The 26,362-nt window shown below is 40.9% G+C and overlaps 3 protein-coding genes across 5 annotated transcripts; 2 read left to right on the top strand and 1 right to left on the bottom strand.

The window, feature by feature from the left end:
- The first annotated feature begins 126 nt into the window (after nt 1-126).
- On the top strand, nt 127-11,802 carry tuft1a (tuftelin 1a). Its single transcript, XM_044359655.1, has 12 exons — nt 127-384; nt 6,619-6,699; nt 7,796-7,897; nt 8,022-8,108; nt 8,368-8,418; nt 8,555-8,641; nt 9,410-9,520; nt 9,618-9,841; nt 9,945-10,050; nt 10,152-10,235; nt 10,366-10,460; nt 10,647-11,802. Exons 1-12 carry the CDS (start codon nt 325-327, stop codon nt 10,717-10,719), a joined length of 1,161 nt encoding a protein of 386 aa, XP_044215590.1. The 5' UTR covers nt 127-324; the 3' UTR covers nt 10,720-11,802.
- Nucleotides 11,803-12,007: 205 nt separating this feature from the next.
- Nucleotides 12,008-15,807, bottom strand: c8h1orf43 (chromosome 8 C1orf43 homolog). Of its 2 annotated transcripts, none has more exons than XM_044358520.1 (7): nt 15,471-15,807; nt 14,154-14,255; nt 13,945-14,053; nt 13,788-13,841; nt 13,517-13,686; nt 13,200-13,258; nt 12,008-13,068 (listed from the first exon to the last, which is right to left on the bottom strand). In XM_044358520.1, the coding sequence occupies exons 1-7, from the start codon at nt 15,531-15,533 to the stop codon at nt 12,852-12,854; spliced, it is 774 nt and encodes a 257-aa protein (XP_044214455.1). In that variant the 5' UTR covers nt 15,534-15,807; the 3' UTR covers nt 12,008-12,851. The 2 variants fall into 2 exon arrangements, with proteins under 2 accessions (XP_044214455.1, XP_044214456.1); XM_044358521.1 differs by having other exon boundaries at nt 13,517-13,683.
- A 435-nt stretch (nt 15,808-16,242) lies between these two features.
- si:dkey-92i15.4 lies at nt 16,243-25,196 on the top strand. 2 transcript variants are annotated; one of them, XM_044358518.1, is made up of 8 exons: nt 16,243-16,622; nt 16,737-17,909; nt 19,134-22,113; nt 22,198-22,393; nt 23,114-23,212; nt 23,307-23,556; nt 23,657-23,773; nt 24,515-25,196. In XM_044358518.1, the coding sequence occupies exons 3-8, from the start codon at nt 19,493-19,495 to the stop codon at nt 24,676-24,678; spliced, it is 3,447 nt and encodes a 1,148-aa protein (XP_044214453.1). In that variant the 5' UTR covers nt 16,243-16,622; nt 16,737-17,909; nt 19,134-19,492; the 3' UTR covers nt 24,679-25,196. The 2 variants fall into 2 exon arrangements, with proteins under 2 accessions (XP_044214453.1, XP_044214452.1); XM_044358517.1 differs by lacking the exon at nt 16,737-17,909.
- Nucleotides 25,197-26,362: the final 1,166 nt, after the last annotated feature.

The raw sequence follows: 26,362 nt of genomic DNA, 5'->3' as shown, positions 1-26,362 counted from the left end.
GTACTGACCCTCCCAGTAAAGAAATCCCCTGTTCCCACAGTGCCCTATTTGGCTGTTTCGGTGTGCTAGTGGGCGGGCAGGCGTGGATCACTCCCACAGTGACGCGATCACAAAAGTGTGCTGAGAGGCAGCCAGAGAGGAAGGAGCAGCACACACATGAACACACCGGGTCAGAGGACTGATAACAGCAGCAGCTACCGTGGACGAGCAGCAGACAGAAATTGACAAATTCTTTTCACGGAGGAAGGAAGCTTTATATATTAATTCATCATTTGATTTATTTATTTATCTGTGGAGTATTTACTATTATATTAGTGACGAAAGATGAACGGAGTGACGAGAAGTCTGTGCACATTTGAGGACATCAGAAACCAAGAACATGGGGTAAGTTACTTATTCATTCACAGGTGTTTTTCCTTCTTCTATTTAATTATAAGTAGACTTGAATGTGTTTATTTCAATTATGGGCGCATTATGGGAAACATAAGCAATGCATGGATTGATGCATTAACCAGAACACCAAGAGAAAAAAACTACTTTTTCTCCCACTTTTTGCTCAATTTTTTGAATCTGTTTGTCCTTTTTCAGTTATTGTTTTTCTTTACTGCTCAATTTTGTGGACTTTTGTGGAGGCTCTGTGTTATTTTGTGATTCTGTCATGGATCTTTAGGCTGAGTGTCCTCATCTGTTCTAAGTGGTGTATTTACAATTAAGTCTCTGGTCTAGTAATTAAAGTATTAGCCCCCTACCTCCCAAGACCCACCGTGCACACATACTGTAGATGTAGAGACAGAAGCTCAGTATTAAGTTAACATCTGTGCCTGTCACAGGTGCCTTCTGCTCACATCATTTAAGAGCTTACAGTTGCAGTTGTGACAGACAGTGAAGGCAGCTCAGGAAACTAAAGCTTTGCTGGTGCAGTATGAGCACCACCTGTGCATGTGAAGTTGTTTTAAACAGGATTAAACTGCACTCTTCTTTGATTTGCGTGCATGCTTTACTGCCTGATACTTTTTAATGAGTGATCAGCAGCTTCCCAAGTCACGCATCAGGCTTTACCCCTGTCCACTGTCTGTATAGTAATGGTTTAATCATTTACCTCACCTGTAAAAGAAGACTGTTAACCTGCACTGTGGTTTATGAGGTTGCGGAGCAACCAGACACTTTCATATTATCAGCTGCCTCCTGCTGAGCTCAATAGTAGAGGCAGCAGACAGATCGGCTGCGCTCATATCAGATTATTTTCTCTAATAGAGACAAACCTCTCAGCCAGGATTGTGTTGAATAAAATCTAACTGATTATGGTTATAGTAGTTAATAGTTTTTGATACGAGTGCAGAATCCAAAAGCCTGATTGTACATCTGTGTCAATGCTAAAGGTCCAGACTTAAATGAGAGTGACTGTTGTGTAACAGTTCAACCGCCAAAAAGGGTACAAAGTGTACAAAGGGCAGCACCAATCACACTTCTAATGAACTGATTTAATTGTGTGAGAATGTGTCATGAAGCAATATGTGAAACTCCATATTTACTCAGCGTTTATTCAAGTTGTCATGTTGTTGTCATTTTAACACGTAGCTGCTACCACATTTGCATCACCTTCATACAGAACACAAATTCGTCTTTATCAGAGACAAATCCCATAGTCAAATAATCATACAGCTACAGTATTTACATATCTGATATGGTTATACAGGTCAGACTAAATATAGGAGCCAAAGTATTTTACTTCTACATGTAACATACAGAAATGACTGTGCACGTTTGAAAGATAATAAATAAAACTGACACCCTTACTATTAATCAGGGATACGTCTGTAAGGATACATGAGGAGAAGGAATGTGCCTGATGTAGCAGAGAAAAGCCTTCAGTGTTGTTTTGTTGATATGTGAGTTTCCCGGAATTGAGATGATATGATGTGAAACTAAAGAGGAGGAACAACCAGCTCTGGATATGAAACAAAATGTTCTATAAAGTTTAAAAAATTGACCAAATTTAACCTTTTTATTCATAAAATGATTTGAGACTTGTGGTGCAATTTCCCATAAACATAATGACGCAATATACCGAAACCATTTTCTGTCCTCTCAGGCACTTTTTAAATAATGCCACAATTATCCCTCCAGACATTTAGTTTCCCTGCGTTGTGTGACTTCAGACATTCCCTCCGTTTTTCCTTATCCCCAGTCATCATCTCAGTCAGGAGTGTCTGACATCACTGGCTGGGAATGGGCCAAACATGACATATACATGCATCTATGTAGAGGAACGAGAGGGGCACACCTGCTTCACACACAACACAGAGAAGGAAAAATAAACAGAGTTTCTCTTATTTTCTGTAGAAAATATACTCTTATCAGTGAGGGAACTCACTGATATAGGACAAGTCTATCTCACTTCATGACTCAGGACTGTGCTCCTAGGCTAGCCGTATACGGTCATGGTCCACCTAGTCAGGTATTCACATGATGGTAACACACACACAATCCAACAAACGTTTCACTTCACACCCCAGCTCGACTCTTCCCTTTAAGTTTACTTAACCTTTTAGTTTGCACAGACTGTTGACTAACTGAAGAGTCAGGACTCACAGTCAGTCAACACTTAACTATCCTTTTAAACTGCAACTCATCGAGTGACATGAGCTGTTAGATGCTAAATGATTTAATCAAGAGAGGACATACTTTAAACTAATCATTTTCATTATCTATTAATCTGCTCTTTTTTTCATTAATCGATTAATCATCTAGTTTATAAAATGTCAAAAAATAGTGAAAAATGCCAACATTTTACACCCAAAGGTATTTAATTTATCATCATATATGACATATGAAACATATATGATATGAAAACTTCTCAACACAACCATTTTGTGAAACAAAATGTTGCATTGTGTCATGAAAAATGACTAAAATGATGATCAAAATAGTTGCCAATTAATTGACTAATTGTTGAAGCTCTACCTAAAACTCACTAGTACCTGCTTAGGATGAGCGAGTCAAATGTTGTTTGACCTTGTCCTCCCATTCCATTCCTGCCACAATTCTTAGTCTTGTTTACTTATTCTTCGATCAAATATTTCTGCGTCTCTGTCATAGCTTTGCTAAGTTTAAACTGTATTTTACCACAGCAAAGTTCCTGCTCAGCTGTTTGTGTTAAGACAACATTAAACACAGAGGAGTTTGGCAGATTATGCTAATGATGACAAAGGATTTTTAGAAAAACAAATTTATCTTCCTTATTCCATATATAAGTACGGTATTGAAGGAAGTATGACTTTTGCACTAGTAAAAACATTCAAAGCGATGCCTGCAGCACCTGTGTTGTCAGCTCACACCTGTCGGCTCAGGGCCTCATCGGCAGAAGGTTTACGACGCAGATGGATTAACGACATAAGTGACATCTGTGCAGCAGGTTTGGGAAAGCAGAGGGACGGAGTGATTTAATGGATGGCGAAGTGCAGTCACGCATACAAACTCAAAAACACTTGAGGAGTTGCTTGTAGAATGCAGGTACAGCACCTGGAGGCACAAGAGGGATGATTTACTATCACAACCACTTCAGAAATCAGAACACCTTCATATAATCTTTGTGGTTTTATATATCACGTAGAGCTTTAAGTAATATCTTTCCTTTTGCCCCAGATTCTGTTTATCAGCAGCATTCCCAGGGAGGTAGTCACCCCCCTCAGCTAATTTAACCCAGATGATTTACAGGCCTCCTGATGCCAAAATCCAAAACAAAAGTGTCTTCATACCCGTTAAGCCCTTCAGCCTGGCCGTACCCCGTGATCTTTTGTGCCCATTGTCGGTGTACCCAGCAGTGTGGCCGCTGTGTGTGCTTAGTTTCAGATTTCTGCTTTGTTATAAAGGTAGTGTGTACTTTGTGTATGTGTATATGTATTTGTGTGTGTTTCCCCGCGCGCGAACGGCTGTGTACGTGTGCATGCATGCGTCACCGTCCATGAGCACATCCCACTGGTCCCTTTGTCTGTGTCCCCGGGAAAGTCTAGTATTACAGGTTATCTTTGTAGGTGATATAGATGTCATTTGTGTGTGTGGATATGAAAGAGAAAATAGACAGAGAGGCTAGTGTGTAAATAGTTGATGGCAGAGCGAGGATTAGCAGAGTCTTTGGTTGTCTATGAGGGGCCAGAGAAGTTGTATAATGATGGATTCCTTCTTAACAACTCTCCCACTGTTCCCCTTTCTCTCCCCCTCTTCTCTTTTCCTTCCCTATTAGAGCTTTCAGGTGTAATTTGAGAGGAAAGCATGTTGAATAAGAGAGGAATTTTTTGCTTTCATTTTCCTAAGTCCTGTTTGTTGTGGCTGACCATCTGTTATTTCCTCTGCCCACTTGTATTGTTCTTGTTACTCCTTTTCTGATCTCTCATGGCTTTTTCAGGCTCATCTGTTTCTCTCTGCTTGTTCTTCCATTACTCTACTTCCTGAGCAGATACCCGGTTAATCATAAAGACCTCCTGTATGCTACACAGCTTTTCTTTCATAACATCTCGCCGTTCTTTATCATGGCATTACGCAACACAATCCAGTTCATTTCCTCTGTCTGGTTAACATCATGCCCAGCACACTCTGCATATCAGACATCGTGGTTTCTACACAGTAGAAGTGCCTTTATTCGCTTTGAATGCCATTCATAAGCTGCCAAAACAATCAAGCTTAAAAATTCAGTCTTGATATTTGAAGCAGCAGTTGACAAATCTCACTTTAGTAGCTGTTCTGCAGCTTTTGAGTATATCACCTGATTATAGATGTAAAAATCTTCTTTTTTTGAGCACTTCAAAATGGAAATTTTACCACCTACAACTGGGCATCTGCTGACGAAGATCACAAGTAGGGCTGCAACTGATGTTTATTTTCATTATCGATTAATCTGCTGATTAAATTCTCTATTAACCGAGTAATCGTTTGGTCTATGAAATGCCAAAAAACTGTGAAAAATGTCCGTCACAGATTCCTAAAAGCCAAGGTGATGTCCTCAAATTGCCTGTTTTGTTCCACCAACAGTCCAAAATAGAAAAATATTGAATTTACCATCACATAAGACTAAGAAAAGCAGCAAATCCTCACAAATGACTGGCTAGAACTGGGGAATGTTTGGCATTTTTACTTTAAAAATGACTGAAGCGATTAATCACTTATAAAAAAAAAAAAAAAAAAAGTTGCAGGTTATTTTTCTGTCAATCAAATAAATGTCAACAAATCCTTGCAGCTCTAATCAAGAGATATAGTTGAAGCTACTAAATGGACCTTGAGGTGAGATTGTCTTGTCAACTGCCGAAACAGGGTGTGCAAGGTAACATACTGAACCTTTTGTCCTGCATGTTATGTACCAAAGGAAAACAACGAAACCAAATACGGCTGTACAAGAGGATAAATAACAAATGAAAATACACACACACCCAGTCAGGCATACTCCATACTCTCATAGAGAAATGCACACATGGTAATCCTTCACCAGATTCATTTCTTACTAACCAATTATGGGCAATATAATATATCACCAATGAATGTGATGATTTGTGCTCTTCAGTTATGTAATTGGTTGCATGTGTGCGTTTGTTTGCCGTATTTAACCACCGCAGAACATTGCATCCATTCCTTCTTTGCCTGTTCTGTGTCTCAGAGTTGACATAAATTTAAACACAGGGAATACACAACGACACATAAACAGAACAGCGTGAGTTATATAATGTCTTTGACCTCCTCTCTCACATCCACATACTTATACTTGCACACACAGACACACTGCGTATCAATTATAAGGGGGTTCCCTGAGCCGGAGGACACACACCCACACACATCCTGGCTGAGACTTTTCCTGTTAAAGGGACTTCTATCCTGAGTCTAAAAGAAAACTGAGAATGGGCATCCTGGTTGCGTTATGGTTAAGGTGCATACCATAAAACCGCAACGTCCACAGCTCGATTCCCAGCTTGGGGTCCCCTGTTGCATACTACATCCCCCTCTTTTCCCTTATTTCCTGTCTCGCTATACTAACTCTCAAATAAAAAAAGGCAAAGTTCCAAAACAAATCATCTAAAAATAAAAAAAGGAAAACTGAGAAGGTCTGTGTGTTTTGCTTTTTTTCCTTTTTTTTCTGTTTGTTTGTCCAGTGTTGCATCTGTGCATTGTTTTGTCTCTGACTTACTCCTCCCTCTCATATTGTTCGCGCGCCAGAGTGTTTATGGCTACTGTGGGATTTTGTTGCCATGGAAATGTTCCGTCTAGCTTGACATTACATTTTCTGCCCCCTTTCCCAGAAATCCAGCCACTTCTTCCAATTGGCTGTGAGCATTTGGAGAGTTTCCGCCTAAGTCCCTATGACGTCCATAGCACACAATTTAAATCAAACAATCTGTCTCTGTCCAGCTGTGAAAAACTTTTGCTTTTTCTCTGACGCTTGCACCCCTCTCTTCTTACTGGATACTGCCCTTCTCTCCCTCCTTCTCTGTCTCGCCCAGTGAGTATGACTCAGTCTCTCCTCCTCTTTTTTTTTTCTCCAACTGAAAATAGTGCTCAATCAGTCTCTCCATCACATAACGGTCTCTTTGTGGATTCACTTCATCTTCTCCTTTTCTGCATCGGCTTTTTCAGGAGGGGTGCAGGCGACTGCGGCTCACACTGCACGACCAGCACCAGGCAGCTCGGAGCGCAGAGCAGCAGCACAGGGACAAGGTAAGAACTTCTTGCACATGATAACTTGGCCTACAATCTAGACTGTTACACCAGAACAATCAACATAATCTGAACGTTTGAACAGCAAGGAATAATAATGGAAAGTAGCATGAATTCAGTCAGTGTTTTAAATACATGATTTGGACACTTGATGCCTCAATCAAGTTCTGCTATAATCTTTTTTAGATACCATGTTGCAACGTTTAAATATATCTTTTTTGTGGATACACTGGGTCATATTTGTTGTAAGACATGAGGGAGAATGATCTGCAATTTCTTATGATTATTTTCACAGTATTTGTGTGTTTCTCGGCGCTACTGTACATACATACGCACGCATCACGCCGCATTCCTACACACAAACCATACAGAGACACAAACCACATGTAAACATGTAAACATGCCATAGCTACCATCAGCTTTTCATTGGCGTGGTTCCTACACAGAGCTGCTCAAAACTTCTCAACACAACCATTGTTCAACCAAAACCAGCGCCAAAGTTATATAAAAAAAAGGGGACCACCAGAGCGGCAGAGTTACATAACATCTCCCCACCTTCTTCTGCGTGTCCCTCCCTCTCTCTCTCTCTCTCTCTCTCTCTCTCTCTCTCTCTCTCTCTCTCTCTGCTTATGGTTTTAACCAAGTCTGTCCACCACTTCCAAAGAAGCACAAGATGTTTATGGGATACTTTAGATCTCCATAGTGATTATGGCTAAATGTTTTTGCCTCCTGATTATAGAGCCTCATAGTCAGTCATATACACTTGAGAATAATTTACTCAGGACACGACTGAAGAAAAGAGTTTATTTTTGACGCATTCAGTTTTTCCAGTAAACAGTTTAAATGCATCTTTCATGTCAGATGGTCCTGACACCTTCATTTTAAGTTTTAAATCCATGACAGGAATTCATTGGTGTTCTTCCAAATACTGTTTTGCAATATTGATCAGAAACGTGCACCAACTCCTCCTCTAGTGTTAACAAAGCACAGTGACCTCATTCATGTTCACAATTGCTTATGATGTTTGGAAATGTACACACCCATCCTCTCATGCTCTCGCAACACTGTTAACTCCTCTGATTTCTAATCTCTCAAGCCAATCGGACGTGCGTTCGCACTTGTGCAGCCGGCCAGTGACAGGACAGCTCTGACCCAGGAACCGGTGAAATCTACAGAGGAGCAGGTGGAGGTCATCAAGGTGGGTGTGGCACATTGACTGATGTTTTGTTTTTTTGTTTGTTTTTATTTCTAAATATGATATGTATGACTATTTTTCATGATTCCTCTGGAGTTAAACATCCATGTGTCCCTCTCTGTTGTAGGTGTATCTAGAAGCCCGCAAACAAGAGCAGCAGAGACATCAGCAGAGCCTGAAGATGCTGTCAGATGAAGTTTCACAGATACAGGAGGTCAGTCTCTGGGCAGAATCTAACTCTCGAGTGTCTCACTTATACACAAACACACATTGATGTTACGGTATCTCAACCCTGAATCCTGGATTATGTAAGAATTTGCATGTTCCTCATGGCTCTTACACTCCTCTCTTGTTCTCCCTCTGCTCATGATGAACGTCATGTGTCATGTGTTCCACCTACTGAAAACACACAGAATTATTATTTTAAAAAATAATATCTCAGTAACTCACCATTATGTTTGTATTTCACACAGGTGAGATATTGCCTGAAGTCACTGAGGGAGCAAATGGCAGCCAAAACCAAGGTAGGTCTATTTTGAGCTGCTTTGTGCCCTTGCTATTGTTTAAGTCACATCCTGTATGCTTAATGGTATTTCCTCCACTTCTCTCATCCTCATCTTTCACTCTTCCCTTGCCCGTTTCCTTCTTTTCTCTCTCCAGCCGCACACAAACGGGTGGAGGGTCAGCACTCCGTTCAAAAAGAGTGTCTCATCTGCCACCAAGGGAGGAGCTAAAGCTGAGGAACAGGTGAGCAGCCTCTCATGTGAACAACCTCTATTCAAGGTTGTGTGTAGACAGTATATGTACGCTGGAGCAATGCACGTATCAAACCTTGCACGCATTTTCTTGTGGGGACATTGTGTGCCAGTGTGGTTCATTTGATGCCTGTAAAGCGATCGCTTGACACTCAACCCCAGAGGCACAAAAGGAAAGCAGGTGTAAAGTTAAACAGGGGGACAAACAGATACGTGATATAGAGTAAAAGAGAGGATTCAAATGACAGTGAGAGTAAATCTGCTTACAGCACCCCAGGGTGTATGAAAATGTGCGAGAGGGCTGTTCCAGCACACACTGTTCCTCTGCCTGCATGTGTTATTGTATTCAGTCCCTCCTCATTGTTCCCAGCATTCCACAGATGTTTCATCCTTTAATAGTTATGTTGCTGTCTTTGAGCCACGCACTTTTAGCAACCACTACTATTTGCATGTCAGCACTGTTTTGTACGAAATCATCAGCGCTGACATCATTGTGTTTTGGTTTAATTGTTTTTGTACCAATTATAGCATTTATCTGTGAGTCACACTACGTTTTACTCACAGCAGTGTTGCAGAAGTAGGGAAGAAATACATGATCCAACCGCTCCAGTGACGCACATTACTACGCCTATTTTCTTTATTATGACAGCCACACCCACTGGGCTTGCTTTGTTCACTCCTCAACATAAACAAGATTTTACATTACATCATTATAAAAGTATCTATCTGCTGATCTAACCTTTCATTCTTTCTTTGTCAGGAAGCAGATGATGAAGCAGAGAGAACCAAACTGAGAGAAGTCAGTAAGCGCTTATATGCGCAGCTCCAAGATGCAGAGAAGAAACACCAGGAGGAGAAAGACAGGCTGCAGGTAGCATAGACATATAGCTTGTTTTTACATTCATTATGCATTGTTACAAATAATGTACTCTGTATTTCGGATGCACTAAACTCCCTGTGTCCTCTAGGCTGAAGGCAGCAGGCTGAGGGAATGTCTGAGTGAACAGGAAGAGAAGTTGAAGAGCACAGAAGAAGCCAGCGAGAAGAAAGACAAGCGCATTGAAGAGCTCCAGAGGCTGCTGGGAGGGATGGAGCAGGAGAGCTCCACCCTGAGGGAGGCTATCCGCAACCGCGAGGAAGAACTCCGAGAACTACGCAAGATCAGGGAGGAGGGCCACAAAGGAGAGCAGAGGTCAGCTAATACACATACAAACAAACAGAAAAATGTATTCTTTCCCAATCAGTGACAATCCAATCACTGGTAGTGTCTTATAACTGTCTGTATGTATTTTTAGGACTGAGCAGTTGGAGAAGGAGGTGGCTATACTCAAAGAAAAGATCCACCATCTGGACGACATGCTGAAATGCCAGCAGAGGAAAGTCAGACACATGATTGAACAGGTGAGACTCACATGTGTGAGAATCTGCAGAGTAAACGCATCATCTCCGTGTTCATATTTGTGCAGGCCTCACTGTTTGACTGTGTGTTTGCTCGTCTTTAGCTCCAGAACTCTCGCATGGTGATCCAGGAGCGGGACCGCGTGATCAAAGAGCTGGAGGAGAAAGTAGCTTTCTTAGAGGCTGAGGTGAGGGCTGCTTTCTGTCTCCCATAAAAATGTCTTTTTTTATGACATTTCAGTGGGAGTGAGAAACACCTTTTTTTTTTTTCTTTACTGGAATAATGTGAACTGACCCTGTGACTTCCTGTGTGTGCAGAACCGAGAGATGCATGACCAGATGGACTACTTCCTGGGAGGGCAACGGTCTAATTCCTACCTTTCATCAGAGCGTAACCCTCAGATTGTCTACAGGTAATTTATTTTACCCTTCAGATTCATACACCTGCAAACCTGGCCTTAAACAATACATGCAAACACACACATTTACTCACTCACACTCAAATATCCACCAAATCTAGTCGTACACCTGCATACAGTAAGTTGCATACCGGTGAATTGTTTTCATGCTGTTTCTCTCTCTTCCTCTTGTCTCCTTAGTAAACCAATCAGGCCGTCCAACTCTTCTAACAAACCCCTCCCATTCATCAAAGTCATCGAGATCAAGTCATGAAGCGACCGTGCAGAGAGAAGACAGTTATTGGAGGGAAAAGCTCAGAACCACCAAACTGTTTTGAATGCAGACTGAAACCAAACAGCGGCTCCACTGTACTACCATTTGTTATGAGCTTCTCGAATGACAACACTAACACTAAGCATTTGCACCGTGTACACTCTTGAAGGAAACTGTGTGGTGTTTGTTGGCTCACACACACACACACACACACGCACACACACTGGGGCTTGTTGTGTGTCTGTGCGTGTGCATTTTGAATGACTGTGTGTCAGCTTTAATGTAGATACATTAAACATACTGATTCAGCTGATGTGCATTTTAAGTTTTGCATGTAATACTTCATATTGTATGCAAGTGTTTTCTTGCCCTGCCCTGTTTTGATTACTTTTTTGACCTTTGAGTTGATATTGTTTAATCAAAACAGAACTGCTGTGCAAAGTGCAGGATGGCAGACCTTTTGCCGTTATGTTGTTATAAAGTCCATATACAGAAATGTAGTATTAAAATGGTTAACTACACTCTCATGACAGATCAGTTTCATGTAAAAAAAAAAATCATTAACCAGATGATCTAAATCCTGTGTTCTTGTACTCATCAGTCACTCATTCATGGCTCACTTTGATGTTAATGTGTAAATATTGACTGTAGCCTATAAAAGGTATTTAAGTTGTTCTTCCAGTGGAGCCATTTTTAAATAATAATAATAATTATGTGTTTTTTAAGCCCTAGACCACTGTCGGGCACTTTATGAAAATGTGAGGAAGGGGTCTGCGGAAGGAAAAACAACATTGTCAGAGGCAGTGAAGATATCTGGTGACATAATAGCTTCATAGAAGTGTTGTTATCCTTCATATTTCTTGTAAAGCATTTCAGTTCCTGTTCACTGTGTTTTTGTACATAACATTCATGAATGTGTTTTGATGTGATTTCTGCCTAACAGCTTTCTCCTTTGTATTTATTTATATTAAATAAAACCTCTAGACAGCTGTTGTAGAGGAGATTTTGTATGAAGTATATTCTAATCTCTTATCTGTGTTTGTGGTTCTCAGTGTAAAATAAAAAAAAATCCCTAAAAATGAATACAATGCTTCATTTTACCTTTGAGAACATTTACAGTACCAGTCAAAAGTTTGGACACACCTTCCCATTCATTTGAAAGAAAGAGTCCAACTTTTGACTGATACTTTAAGTAGATACTAAGAAGGGGGCGCCCTCTCCTGGACACTATGTATACTACAAGTTGGCAAACTGCACTGACCTTGTGTAAACACATCATACAACACTCGTCTGTCACAGTTTTATTTGGATGGCAACTTGTACAGTAAGTACCTCACAGAAAAAAATCATTCAGGCTCACTGGGAACCCTTTATCCCAAATGAAATAAACAGTTCAGACTTGTGGGGCCCAGACTACCTCAAACAGAAAAAGAAGACAAAAGTCACAAAAGAGACTGCCCCAGATGTAATAATGCACATCAACGCAGTGCATTAATGCACTGGAGTACTGTTAAATTACATTGCACTGAGAGAATTGATTAAATTAAAAGAGCACTTAATCATCAAAATTCATTAAAGCAAGTATGGCTTCTGTAAAACACCAGTTTAAGGCTTAACAAAAAAAAAAACCTGCTGTCGAATTCACTGCAACAAATGAACAGCAGAGACACATAGATGTAAACACAAGTGGCATTAACAGTGCTTTTTTTGTGTGTGAAGTAACAATTAACACTGGTAACTATTAGCACATTTACGCACAATTAATTTTAACAAGTCTGCATAGGCCTTTACATTGTGCAATAAATACTGATTGTCTTATGCCATTGCATAGCCCCATAGCTGTAGTTTTATTTTGGTCAAATCAACCCTACTTACTATAGTCCCCTACTATAGTCTACCCAAATTTAGCACTCATGCTTGCAATAATACAGAATAAATGCATAAGCTACACTTAGGTTAAGAGCACTGTCTCAGTAGTCTGATATGCAATATACTGTAACCAGGCAATATGTTTAGAATATAAAGGCAGTGTTCACTCTGTAACTATCTGGCAGTCGCCACTCATAGGCACTTTAATCACCGGCACTGCTACCTTCTCCTTGACCTTTCCTTTAGGCAGACGTTACATATTTTCAGAACGTACTGTCCAGAGTGTTGTAGTTGTCTTTGAAGTTCTTAAGCTCCATAAAGTTTCTTGGCCGCTTGCTGCGCTGCTGTGCTGCAGATGTGAGGTAGGTGGTTTGGGTGGGGGACGAGGAGGAGCTCGCAGGCTCTGTGATGGTGGTCAAGTCTTTTGCTGCGGTCTGGTGGTACTGGCTCGGAGTGCTGCTGCTACTGTGAGACTTCACACTGAAGGGACGAAGGGAGAAACAGATTGTTCCCGGTGTATAATTAACATTCCATGTTGGGATTAGCATAAAAGAAAAGCTGTGAGGGAGTAAGAGAGTGCAGTGGGGGGGAAAAGAGTTGTGATTACTCACACAGAGGCCAGTTCTGTTAGAGCTTCCTGGTATTTTAGAAATTCTGCTTCACCAAAAGCCTACAGACATTAATGAGGACATCAGTAAGGACATGCAGGACACACACAATTCACCCTTCAAAATCTGTCTTTAAACACATTTAAAATGTTCAAATATTTATAACATTTATATATATATATATTTTTTTTTACAATCTCTCATATTTACTGTATCTGTCTGACTTTTCAAAGTTTTTAAATTCAGTTTACTTGTTATTAATTTGGACTGTTTGATGAGATGAATTAATGACAGTGTGTCTGTGGTACACACACACTGACCTCTGCACCATGACGTGCTCTATTGTAACCATCCAGCACAGTGTCAATGAGAGAGCTTTGGCTGTCTCGGAACATGCAGTGGGAATTTCGCAGCTGCAGAAGCCAGGTCCGAAATCTTTTCCCCGTCACAGCGGTAGACGTTCCTCCCAGTTGACGGAAAGGGAGATCTACTGACAGACAGTGCTGGTATTAGAGTGATAGTGTGGAGGGATTCATACTCTGTCGTGGTGAAAGCAATCCAAACTGTGATTAAGGTCAGGATTAATCTTACCAGTGTCTCTGACGGCATCCAGTGCTCTCATCCTGTACAGGTAGTCACAGCAACCTGCAACAAACACACAGACTCCTCCATTCACTGGCATAAAAACTACTCATGTGCTGTAGATACTTTCAAGTTTGATGTAAGTGTTTTTCTGTATGTCTCCTACCAGACTGTTCTCTCTGCTTTAGCCGATCATCATCTGGAGACAGCAGACGAGGCTCAAAGTGGATTTTCTGAACCTGGCACAGTTTGGCTTCAATTTCTTGTCTCAGCTCCTACAGCACACACAAGAAACACCACACTATCAATATTATAGTTAACCAGCAACACACTGTGTTGGATCACACTTCTGGTTCATAATGGTGTGAGTGTTACCTTAGGAGCATTGTGGCCGAGGGGAACATGTGGTCCTCTCCGAGATTTCATGGCAAATCGCATAATTTGTCTTTTCACAAATATGAACAGCAAAACAAACACCTAGAGGAAAGTCAAAAGTTAGATAACCCCCAATATTTTTTTGTTTGTTTATTTACTTTAATCAAGTGTAGTGAACAAGATGCCAGGGGATGATAAACAGAGCCAAATAATAAAATGAAAAACACAACAAAAAAATTATGTAAATAATTAAATCAAAATGAAAAGTTGAAAAAAAAAATACAAAAGGAAATATTAATATTACTAGTTACTACATACATTTGCATGTTTAACTGCTTTTTGCATTATTTGAAGCAAAAGCTGCTTACATAGATTATTGGGTTTCCTGTTAAACATGTTAAAACAGGGCTTAACTTTAAATTTGCTCTTATGAATATAGAATATGGCCTCATAAGTATATCAGGCTATTAATACAGAAATGCTTAGAGTTGTTCAAGGCAAAGGTACATTTTTATCTTTCCAATGCTTGCAAGTGCTTTCTGTATTTAAACCACAAAAAGTACAATTTTATTTTATTATTTTTTTAAATCCTAAGCATGTAATCTGAAAAATTACACAAATATCAGTATTCAGAAGAATGTAGAATAGGGTCCCTTTTAAAAACTTTTATTTATTAGTGAACATACTGTATTACTGTTAATATAGGTGAAATGATTATTTTGACTGTATTTCACATATTTCTATTTTGTATACATCACTAACTCTGTGTTATCAGCAATCATCTAATTTACAGTAAGCTACACTTAAGTAATACTGGAAACATAAAAGATAAATATACACAATATACACTAATGTAACAAAACCTCAATACATTGCAATGTTTTGACAATATTGCAGATTTGGTGAAGTGATAAACAATTATGTTTTAATGATGTCAAGTGGTTCAAATAAGGAGAAATGTTTACAAACACATGTTGCACTGATGTGCTGATCTGTGTCTTTTAATGGGTATTTGAACTCTACGAACTACTGTATGCATTGGTTTAATGTGTAAAGACAGCACTTTGTGTTTATGGATAAGAATATAGCAAGTAAGTTTAGCTCCTTGAAATAAGGGTTTTACATACTGAAACTCTGGAAAATGAGCCAAGTTACATGTAAAATTCTGGGTCGACCTCAGCATTTGATAGTCCCACAGTTTCTTATGTCTTATGCTGACATTTCGGTTGTTGTCATCGTGAGTTTAAACATTTAAACTTGACTCAGCTATAACACAGTTAGATCAAAATTACTGATAACAATGCGCAATAAACTCACCAGACTACCGTAGGCCATTACAAGCACAACGTTGACGCTCGACAGACGAGTATTACTTTGCATTTTCACGCAGATATTTATTAAACTGATTAATGTTAACGTTAAATAACAACTTCAAAGTGCGTCCAGCGGTTGATATTTGTAAGGCATGCGGTTTCATTTAAGTAGTCGCTTTTAATACGTGAGGCTGACGTTAAACGAAAGACAGAAAACGGAGAAGTTAAGAGGAGTAAAGTGCTTCTTTTTTTCTTCTTTTTTTCTTTTTTTACATTTCGCTGTCTAGTTTGTTGACTTCCGGGATAGTCACGTGACAGGTACGGGCAGAGGTGATGTCACGTCTGACGTTGTTTCTCTGGCCTCTTGTGCCACCTAATGTTGAAAGTAACTTCACAGGCTCACCCAGCAAACAAATAAATCAACACACAAACAATATTGATAAAGAAACGCAAACTTGAAGACTATTGTCAGTGAATACAGTCATTTTCAGCTTCAACTGTCACATAAATAAAAAGATACAAACCAGTATACCGCTTAATTCCCCCATTTATACACCCTTTATTTTTGTGTAGCTTCATATTGAAATCCCTACAGACTATCTATATGCACAGTACTATCTATATGCATGAGTGGACCCACTGATTCAATACTGTAAACTATCATTTCTCACAACACTCGTGCACAACACTTGTGCTGTACACGTGCTGTATCACATGCTGAGTCCTACACGCTAAAGAATGAATTTAAAGTACCAGTGTGTCTGTGTGAGCAAGACAGTCATTTGCATCCATCCTGCAGAGACACTGAGTGCCATTCTTCTGTCAGGAACAAGGGTGGGTGTCTCTGGAGTCGTACTGGAGCTATTTACCCCTAGTGACAGACTTATCTCTGTCCTGAGATGACCATGGGACCCTGCAGCCACTCTTTGTTAGGCTGGTCATTGATTGGATCATTAGAATACTAAGACTTGGCCTAGGATCAATGCTTCTGACTCAGTCTGTTCTGACTTTTGACAGGACAAGACTTTTTTTTTTTTTCGCATTGCAGCATGCTGATGTGGTAACCACAGTTTCCTCTGTCTTAACGGAAGAGAGTAGCAGGTGCATGCAAAAACGCGCCAGCAACAAGATGAGCCTCTATGTGCCAACCAAAACTGTAAGTACTGGTAATTCTTTTTTATTTATTTAATATATCTTATAATGAGCTTAGCAGTTTGTTCCTCGTACATCTGTATTTCAATGGCTGTTTGTTCACCTTCCCACTTTGCAGAATCCAATTTTCCCACGAACAAAGCTTCTTCTTCAGTCTGAATATAAACTATCAGCAATCTCAGATGCCTCTCCCCTTCAGTCCACATTACAGTCCCACAGACTCAGAGCACTGGAGGACAAATGTGTCTGCTCTGGAGTTCTGTTTTGTTGTACATATGTCATGTGAGAAGTGCACTTGTGACAATATTTATCCCTGCTGGTATTTCTGGGTCTACATGAGCTCTTTCTGGTCTCTGGTCCCAATTAAAGGTGCTCTGTTATTATGTATTTTGATACCTGCTCAGCCCAGATGACTGGACTCAGGTTTGCCTAAGGTGTGGTGATATTATAAGCCTTTGTTAGGAAATGTCATTCTTGTTCCGTTTCACACAATTATATGAACTGTATCTCCTCTCCCTTGAGCTATGAAATGCTGATGTCACGCTGTAGAGCGAGAGACAGAGTTTGAACTGTCTGTAGAATGTGTATGTAAGCATGTGTGTGTGTGTGTGGAAGTGGTCTGTCATAGGCTACTTTTGGGGACAAATTTCAGACTTATGACCAGTTAATTGGTGACAGCTTGTCCAATTGGGGATAAAAATCCGTGTCCTTAGTCGGGAAAAAAGCTGGTTTCTGGGTCAGTGGTTAAGGTTAGGGTTTGGCAAGTAGTGGTTATGGTTATGGTTAGGGTTAGGATAAGTCTCCAGGAAATAAATGTAAGTCTATGTAATGTCCCCAAAAGTAACCATTTTCTGATGTGTATGTGTGTGTGTGTGTGTTTGTGCACTCCCTGTTGAGATATTTAGTGTAACACATTGAATTGTAGTCAGGAATGCAACCCTGTGAGAAGATGAAAAATAGGGAGAAAACAACAATGGGGGGAGGAGAGAGAAAGAGAGACAGACAGAGAGAGAGAGAGAGAGAGAGAGAGAGAGAGAGAGAGAGAGAGAGAGAGAGAGAGAGAGAGAGGAAGAACAGAGCAGAGAGAGGACGAGAGGATAAACCAGTGTGGCCAGTTTGCGTCACTGTACACAGTCCATCATGCAAAGCTGATGGCAAGAGAAGAAGACAGAAAGAGAGGGAGAGAGAGAGAGAGAGAGGGGGGTTAGGAGCTGATGTCATTACAGAGCACTGCCTATGCCCATGTCAACACAATGGTCTAGCATAAGTACAGGAGTCACTCGTAAGAAAGGTAAGGTGCATGTGTGTGTGTGTGTGTGTGTGTGTGTGTGTGTGTGTGTGTGTGTGTGTGTGTGTGTGTGTGTGTGTGTGTGTGTGTGAATAAGTGAGTAGATTCATGAGCAAATTTGTAATTGTGTGAGTGAGTAAATGTATTGTGTTTTTGTCTGATCTCTGGGTGCATTTGTGTTTTTCTCGGCGTCAGTTGCAGTCAATTGGAGTTTAAAGTAAATGGGGCCATGTTGCCCAGGTTACCCAGATGGGAGGCTTTGTAACCTAGCAGAACAGGTGTTTCTGTAAACCGACACTCAGACTCAACTGCACTGGAAAGCACCACCTGGAACTGTTACATGTTGTAACCTAGACTTCATAAAACACCATTTACAACTTTTTCTAATTATTCAGCATGTGCCTATGTCATTCACCTCTTCATTTGTTTTATGTCAATAGTGATGATTGGATCCTAACTCCAAGATTATGAATGATCAAAGATGCTTTCACTGGCAAAAAGCCTGATAACCCTGATGAACCATTGTCCATCAGTAGCCTAACTATCTTGCTCTCACTAAGCTGTATGTAAATCAAAGTGACTTTGTCCTCTTCTCTGTCCATCTTATCTGATCATTTCAACTGAAACCATTGTTACAAAGTTTCAATCAGTTGTTGTCTTCCTTCTACTGTATAAGACTAATACGTGCAGCACATTGTGGCACTTTAATGCATTGTTTTCACTGAGTGGATTGCTGTTGGGTGGGTTTTTCCAGTTTTTGCTTCAGGTTTAGCTGACGTTGACAGGTAGTAATGCTGCTTGTGTAAACAGCCACTATGATATGTGTGTGTATAACAGAGAGCAGTATCTGAGTCTTACTTTTGTGTCAATGGGCTTATTGAGTCAGTGTGCGGGGAATGTTAGGAAGGCAGGGACGTGTTGCAAAATTACATAACTGACAGGGGTTTGGAGTGAGCACAGTGTTTTTGGTTCTCTGGCGCTCATGCCCTATCTTTTGTTCTATTTTTTTTCTCATCCCGTTTTATCTCCCTTTTGTGATTGCCATATCTTCTCCATTCGCTGTCCACTTCATGCTTCTCTGCAATATTTTATGTTTCCTCTCCTTAACCACTATATGATTTCTGTTTGACCACTGTGAGCAGCCAGAGCAACCGCAATCCACATATCACAACATTCCAGCCAAATCCGTTCTGAGGATGGAAATTTGTACATTTTTATGCTTGGCAGGAAATGGGAGCTGTTCGCTGAAGTTGTGCTGGGGAACTGAAGACTCCTGGGGACAGAACAACAAAAAAATCAAGAAGAGGGGTCCAGAGGAGACACCGGCTAACCACGAGTAGCATCATTGAAATATCAAACTTTTTAAAGCAGGATTTGTGTCATTACAAGAATCTAAACATGCAGGGATTGTAGTTGTTCCACTGGTTTTTGCACACTTAAAACTGCAGCATTCAGACAAATTGCTTCCACAGTGCAGTCTAAAGGACAGTTGCTTGGAATCTCTTAAATATCAAGTTCACTCTCCCACTCTCTTTTTGGGATTTGGCACTTGACAGGTGGTCATTAACTTTGTTTACTCTCAGACAATGGACTTGTCCTTGCTCCCTACTCCAGTGAGTGAGCAAAACAGGCAGAGGGCAGGAGCACTCTTCACTGTCCGATCGGCCAATTCTCCCTCTTACAGTCTCACTCGCAGGCCAGGTGTTAGAAAACCCAAGGCTTCTTCAGAGGAGGAGAGGGAGAGCGTGGCGGAAGCAAGAGAAAGAGAGACATACGGGAAACACACTGGCACAAATGCTGCAAACAAGGAGGACAACACAGTCACTGGACATCAAGCCAGGACAGGCAGCAGTGACAAAGGTCAGTGTGAGGAGAAGGAAACATCAGGCCACAAAATGTCTACCATGCTGAACCAGAATGGCACAGCAGACAAAACAATCACAGACTTTGGCATTGACAGAAGTTGTAACCCTGCATCTGAAAGCCGGGGCAGGACAGAGTGGAGAGGGTACGACCTGACAAGTAGAAGTAAGAGTTTAGATTGCAGAGCAGGGGCAAGAAGCCCTGATCGGGGCACCAGACCACCTGACATGTCATGTAAACAAGGAGGGGACATCAATAAACAGGGAAGGATAGGAGTTGAGGGTATGAGGGGCAGGTTGGTGTCTTCAATGAAGGCCTATAACTCCTCAGGTACAAGTAATGTTCAAGAGAGGATCCCAATGAATTACATGAACCAAACTTTGGACAGGGTCAGTAGGGATCATTCCCTCCCCTCCAGACTTAAGTCACAGTCTGGACCTGGCTGTGGTTTCAGAGAAACAGCCTCATTTGGGCCCAAAGGAGGCCAGAGTATATCGGAGCGGATACAGAAACTCTATGGGTCTGCTGGTTTTGGTAAAACAGAGGATTGCAGCAAAATTAGGGACTCCTCTATCCCTGTGAGAGACTGTTGTGATAGAGAGGAACAAGCTACAGTGTCCCATTGCAAAGGATCAACCCCGGATTCCCAAATTTCACCACAGCAGAGGTCATACGAGAAGGCAACAGGAGGGACCTTCCCCAGGCGTTTCTCCTCATTTGAGAAAAGGAGCCTAAGTCCAGTGCAAAGCAGGAAATCATTCACCTGGACAACTCAAAAAGACACCTCAGGTTCTGACAGTTTGCTTTCTCCAAGGACAAGTGGGAGCAGGGAAACAACACGAGGAGGACAGTGGCAAGACCAGATCCACAGCAGGTATTCAGAGGAAGGTGGAGTTAGCTGGGGTAGAGGGTTAGTAGAGATGGGAACAAGGTCTCTGGATAGAGCCAGGAGCAGGCACACTATAGCAGCTCAGATTAGATCAGCTAGGGCTGCAGGAGGAATTACTGCTCCTCCACAGTCAAACACTTTCTCAGAAGAAACATCTTTCGGAGGTCCATCTGGAACCAGAAAGAGAAGAGCGAGTGAAAGTAAGGATCAGGGAAGGGCAAACCATGGAGAGGAAAAGGGTGAGACACTGAGAGAAAGAACTGGGACAGAGGGTGGAGTTGAATTGAAGAGCAGTAATGCTGATGAAGATGTATTTGAGTCAAACTCACAGAGTATCAGAATCAAAACAGTGGAGAGGAAGACGTTTCCAGAGAAGCCAGCAGCCAGTGTGAGAAATAAGATCAATCAGTTTGAGGCTCTGACACAGAGATCCCAGGGTATAGCAACAGGCCAGGTCCTGATGTCCAGACGGACTTTTTCTGTGCCAACGCAATTCAGCAGGGCCCAAGATGAAGTGAAGAAGAGTGGGTCAGCAAAAGCAATAGGTGAACTGAGGGACAAGTGGGAGGGATTGAGAGAGGGAGGTGAGAAAGCTGAGGAGAAAGTGACAGGAGTAGGAAAGAAGCTTGGGTCAGAAAGGTCTTTATCACTGGACGAAGTTGGACTAAGATTAGGGAATAAAGAGATCGGAGGGAATAATTTGGCAGAGAAGGAAGGAAAAAGTACAAATAGTAGTAACAACTGCATTGATGATTTTGGTAAATATTTAAGACTCAAGCATACACTAGAAATTCCCTTAAATGGAGGAGCTCAACAACATCGCAGAAACTTTTACATAGATGAAACCGATTTCTCCAAACTCTCAAGCCCTGAGGAAGCAGGTGATAAAGGCGTGACGGCCGACAATGCAGCATCCCTGCAACTGCCTAACTCCAAAGACACTTCCACTGGTTCTCTTCAGTCTATTGAGCTGTCCTGTGTGCAGAGAACAACACCCACTGGGATTACTTCACCTGTTGGCGATGATGACAAGACTCCAACAAACACCCCAAACCAGTCGCCCTTTCTTTCACCGCAAAATGACACTCCCACTGCAGAGAGTGAAAATAAAAGCATTTCTGTCTCCGCACAAGCAGCCAAAACTCCTGAACCAGACTCCCCACCTCTCCTTCGTCCCCTCGCCACTTCCTCCTACAGCAACCTCCCCAATCTCATCTCTCCAGATGCCAGCGCAGCCTCTCCAAAAGGGAAGAAGCTGGAATTGGACATGGATGCTTGGCTAGCTGGCTTAAACTCAAAGATTAAGGTCTGGAATGATGACGAGGATGATTATGAGGATGATGATGAAAGTACACAGAAGGATGAAGATTCAAACTATGATTCAGACTCCGGGGAGTCCTCGGTGACCATCACTAGTAACATGAGCCAGTCAGATCGCAGGAGCTTCTGTGTCAGGTGGGTACTATTAAAATGATCAGAGTCCTGGTTTGACCTAGGTGTTCCTTTCAACAGTTTTTTCACCCTCTGTCCTCACTGTAGTCTTTCAGACCTGTGTAACTTTGCTGGAGTTGACTATGAGTCAGAGAATGACAGCGATGAGTGGCAGTCAACAGGCCGGCGGTCTGCCTCGCTGAGCTCAGATGTGTCAGCGCTGTCATGTGTGTCTGTAATGCCTAGTGAGGAGCTCGACAGGCTGCTGGAGGACGTCAGGGGTCTGGGAGACAACACCCTGCAGGTACCAAAAGAGTTGCAGCTGGCCTTTAGAACTATTTACATGCTTTGCTCTGACATTTAACCAATTTCCTTATCATTACCATGAATTAGGTCACTTTTACAATTCTATTTTTTATCTGTGTCTCTATCTCTCTGGTTACAGTCGGTCATTTCAGTGGCCCCTCTTTGCTTGGCATTGACCTGCATCTATATATGATTTAACAAGAATACATTACATAAGTGGTTTCCAACCTAGGGATCAGGCCCATCCAAAGCGTCACAAGTTAAATCTGAGGGGTCAAGATATGATTAATGGAAAAGAAGAACAAATTAAGTTCTGCTAAGTAAATTGTATTTATTTTTGGGGGACTTTTCTCTAATCTTAGCTTGTTTGTGAAACATTTGGCCTAAAACAGTTATTTCATTGAAGCCATGTAAGAGGGGAAATGTCTGACTATGTAAGGGGTCACCAGACTATTATTATACTTCTAAAGATATTTCTACTGATTAGGAATCAGACCTAAAAATTAATATTGAGTTGATCCTAGTGGCTAAGGTTTCTCTGTGTCCTCTCGATGTGGAGTCCAAGGTTCAAATTCAGATTGGAACCTTTGTTCTGTGTAACCCCACTTTCTTTTACATAGATACAGTAAGACTGCTTAAAAGTCTCAAACATACACAAATCACATTGGGAGTATAACTAGAATTTCTTCCTCATTCTGTCTAACTTCCCTATTTGCAGGACTATGATGATGTGCAGGTGGTCGTCCTCCATAAGGAGGTAGGAGTGGGACTGGGCTTCAGTGTGGCAGGAGGCGTGGACCAGAGCAAGCCAGTCACTGTGAGAAAATACCCTTTTTTTGCTTTCTTCTGTAAAAAATATTTAAATGTATGTCTGTAGCTTCTTTATTTGTTCCTCAATGTCTTCTCTTCAGGTCCACAAGGTGTTTCACTCAGGTGTGGCAGCACAGGAAGGCTCCATAAGGGAAGGGGACCAGGTCTTGTCGATCAACGGCACAGCACTGTGTGGCTACGCTCACTGGGAGGCCCTGAGGGTCCTGAGACGAGCAAAGACTCGCGAGATGGGGGTGGTGGTCCTGAGGAAGGGAGGTGTTAGTAACATCTCGAAGGGGGGAGCACAGATAAATAATCCGGGACTAACACAGACTCAGATCACTGAGACAGGTGAGAAGTCATACTTTACCAGACTCTGAAAAGACATTAGTCCTACATCTGCAGTAATATCAAGTGAGATACTATATCTGTGTTTTTACACTCCTCTCAGGTCAGCGTGTGTGTGTGCGTCTGGTGAAGAACAGCAGGGATCTTGGCTTCAGCCTGGAGGGAGGTGTAGGTTCCAGTCAGGGGAACAAACCGCTCTCCGTACAGAAGATCTTCCAGGGTGAGAACAGGAGCTCAGTATGTCAGATCTTCATAGAGAAAAGGTTGACATTTATACATGATTTGAGTATTATGCCATCTGTTTTGGCTGAAAGAGGTGGACATAAAATACATGACATGGCTAAAAGTATTTAGATACTCGAACAAAGCAAGCACTTGAACATTATACCCCTATGTGATTGTTGAACATCTCATTCTAAAACCATGGGGAATAATCTACTGCTTTAAGAGCCTCCACTCTTTTGGGAAGGATTTCCATAAACTTTTGTAACCTCACTGCAGGAAAAAGCAGGCCGGACACTGATTTTGGCTGATAAGGCCGGGATACCAGTTAGAGTTTCAGTTCATCCCAAAGGTGTTGAATAGGGTTGAGGTTAGTGCTTTCTGCGGGCCATTCAAGTTCTTCCACACCAAAATCAGAAAACTATTTCTATATGAACCTGACTTTGTGTAGTTGGACTTTAATGCTGAAACAGGAAAGGGCCTTTCTCAAACTGTTGGAAGAACACCATAAAGCAATACTGCATGGTTAGTTCCTTTAACTCGAGAGCCCCAGACCAAAAGTACATAAAAGTCTGTGAACCAGTATAGGTTCATTCTATCTTCTCAAGTGAAGTAAAATTTCATTTCTAAAGTATGAGATTTATTAATTGATTCAGATTCAAAAGTTTATTAAAGAAGCTTCAAATTTGCATTATTAAATAAAAAATTAAATTAAATGCTCTCATTCTTTCACCCTCAGGAGGTCCATTTGACAAGGTTTATCCTGGCGATGAGGTGGTGGAGATTGAAGGTATAAGCGTGGTGGGGATGAGACGCCTGGAGGCCTGGACTCTAATCAGACGACTGCCCCCTGGGCCTGTGGACGTGGTACTGTGCCGGCCTATTACACATCTGGAAAAATGAAGATTATTAAAGTGCTTTGCACACAGTGAAGTTCAGGGAATGATAAAATGACAGATAAAAAACTAAAAGCCATCCATGAGAGACAACATAACCTGCAATTAATGCACTATTTGAGCCTAATGCCATTTAAACAATTCATTTATAGTTATAGCCATTATAACATAGCTCTAAAGGGAAAAAACATAATCCTGAAGACCAGGTGAAAGATGTGTATTGTTTGTGAATTACAGATATTTGGCTCTCTTTTTATATCTTAAGGACTGCATCTACCTCAAGAGCTGAGATATTTCTGCACCAGCCAATATAAAAATGCACTGATGGGTCATACGTCTGTGAAGTCTTGCAACTGTAACTGTAAAGCAATTGTAACAGATAGTTTGGTCACTTATAAGCATGTAATGTGGCACCTGTATATGACACATGAAGAACATTGTTACACATGTTGTAATATATTGTGAATAGTCACTAACTGCATTTAGAGTTTATATTGCTTTTTAATAAATCCTAACTTAAATTGATGCTTTTTATTCTTGTGTCCTGCAGAGGGGGAAAGAGTGATGTGATATTATCTTTTCAGCACACAGAGAAACGGTGGGGAGAAAACAGTGAAGCAGGGGAAACAAATCTTTCCTTTTATGTTACCCGTCTTATCACATCTACTCAAGAGGAGATGTGATAAGATAAGATGTCACTGTGCAGCTTTTACAATCTCCACACACCATGTCAAAGTTTATGTTTTAGAGAGATCACCTCTTTTTTACTCTTTTTTACTCAAATCTTCAAACTCATTGCAGATAAAATAGCAATAAAAAATGATAAAAATCAAAGTATATTCACCATAGGGGATGCAAAACTGACTTTGCATGTCAAATAGTCTTGGTGTGTTTTGTATCTTATCAGATATCAACTCATTTTCCTGCCTCAGTCATGTGCCTCCCGGAAATTTATCAGCAATAACGTGATTCTTTACTCCTACACAGCAATTATTTGGGGTTACATAATCATTAGGAGTCCAGAGTCCAGACAGAGGAGAGATGAGGGGGGAGGCATTCCATGAATGATATAATTATTCACCGTATGTTATGGCCTTTTCGACTTGAAATCCATTGACATTATTTACCAGTTATGCCATTTAGATTTTAAATTATCAGTCACAGAACCAGCTCCATTAGCTTTTTAAGCATAAGTCTGATTTGTTTACTGGAACACATATATTTAGATTATTGAGGAATGGTGATGAATGAATGATATTGATCAAATTTAAGAATTTCTTCCTCATACACAGACCACTGTGGGGAATTTTAGAGTATTTTCCATGGCTAAAACCTAATGTCAGTCAGGCTAAAATTAGCCTCCTTTAGATTTCCATTTTTGATGGAAATCAATCATATTGATGAATATTGGTCCTTGAATAAATAATATAAACTACTGACAAACAATTATATGAAAACTTGTTCCCTACAAACGCACTAGTGACTTGAAATTTATGACTTTCAAAGTTTTAGAGTCAACAGTTGTTGTGCAGATATTGTAATGTCAACAAATATATTATATATATATATATATATAGGTCATATATTATAATATTACTATATTTATTTCAGTTTTGTTAGTGTTACCTGTTGCAGTCTCTCACATGGACTCCTGTGTGGCACCTTGAACAGATCGATGACATATAGGTATC

Source organism: Thunnus albacares, chromosome 8, assembly GCF_914725855.1.
Source record: "Thunnus albacares chromosome 8, fThuAlb1.1, whole genome shotgun sequence".
NCBI lineage: Eukaryota > Metazoa > Chordata > Actinopteri > Scombriformes > Scombridae > Thunnus > Thunnus albacares.
This window is presented reverse-complemented; position numbering and strand designations above follow the sequence as displayed.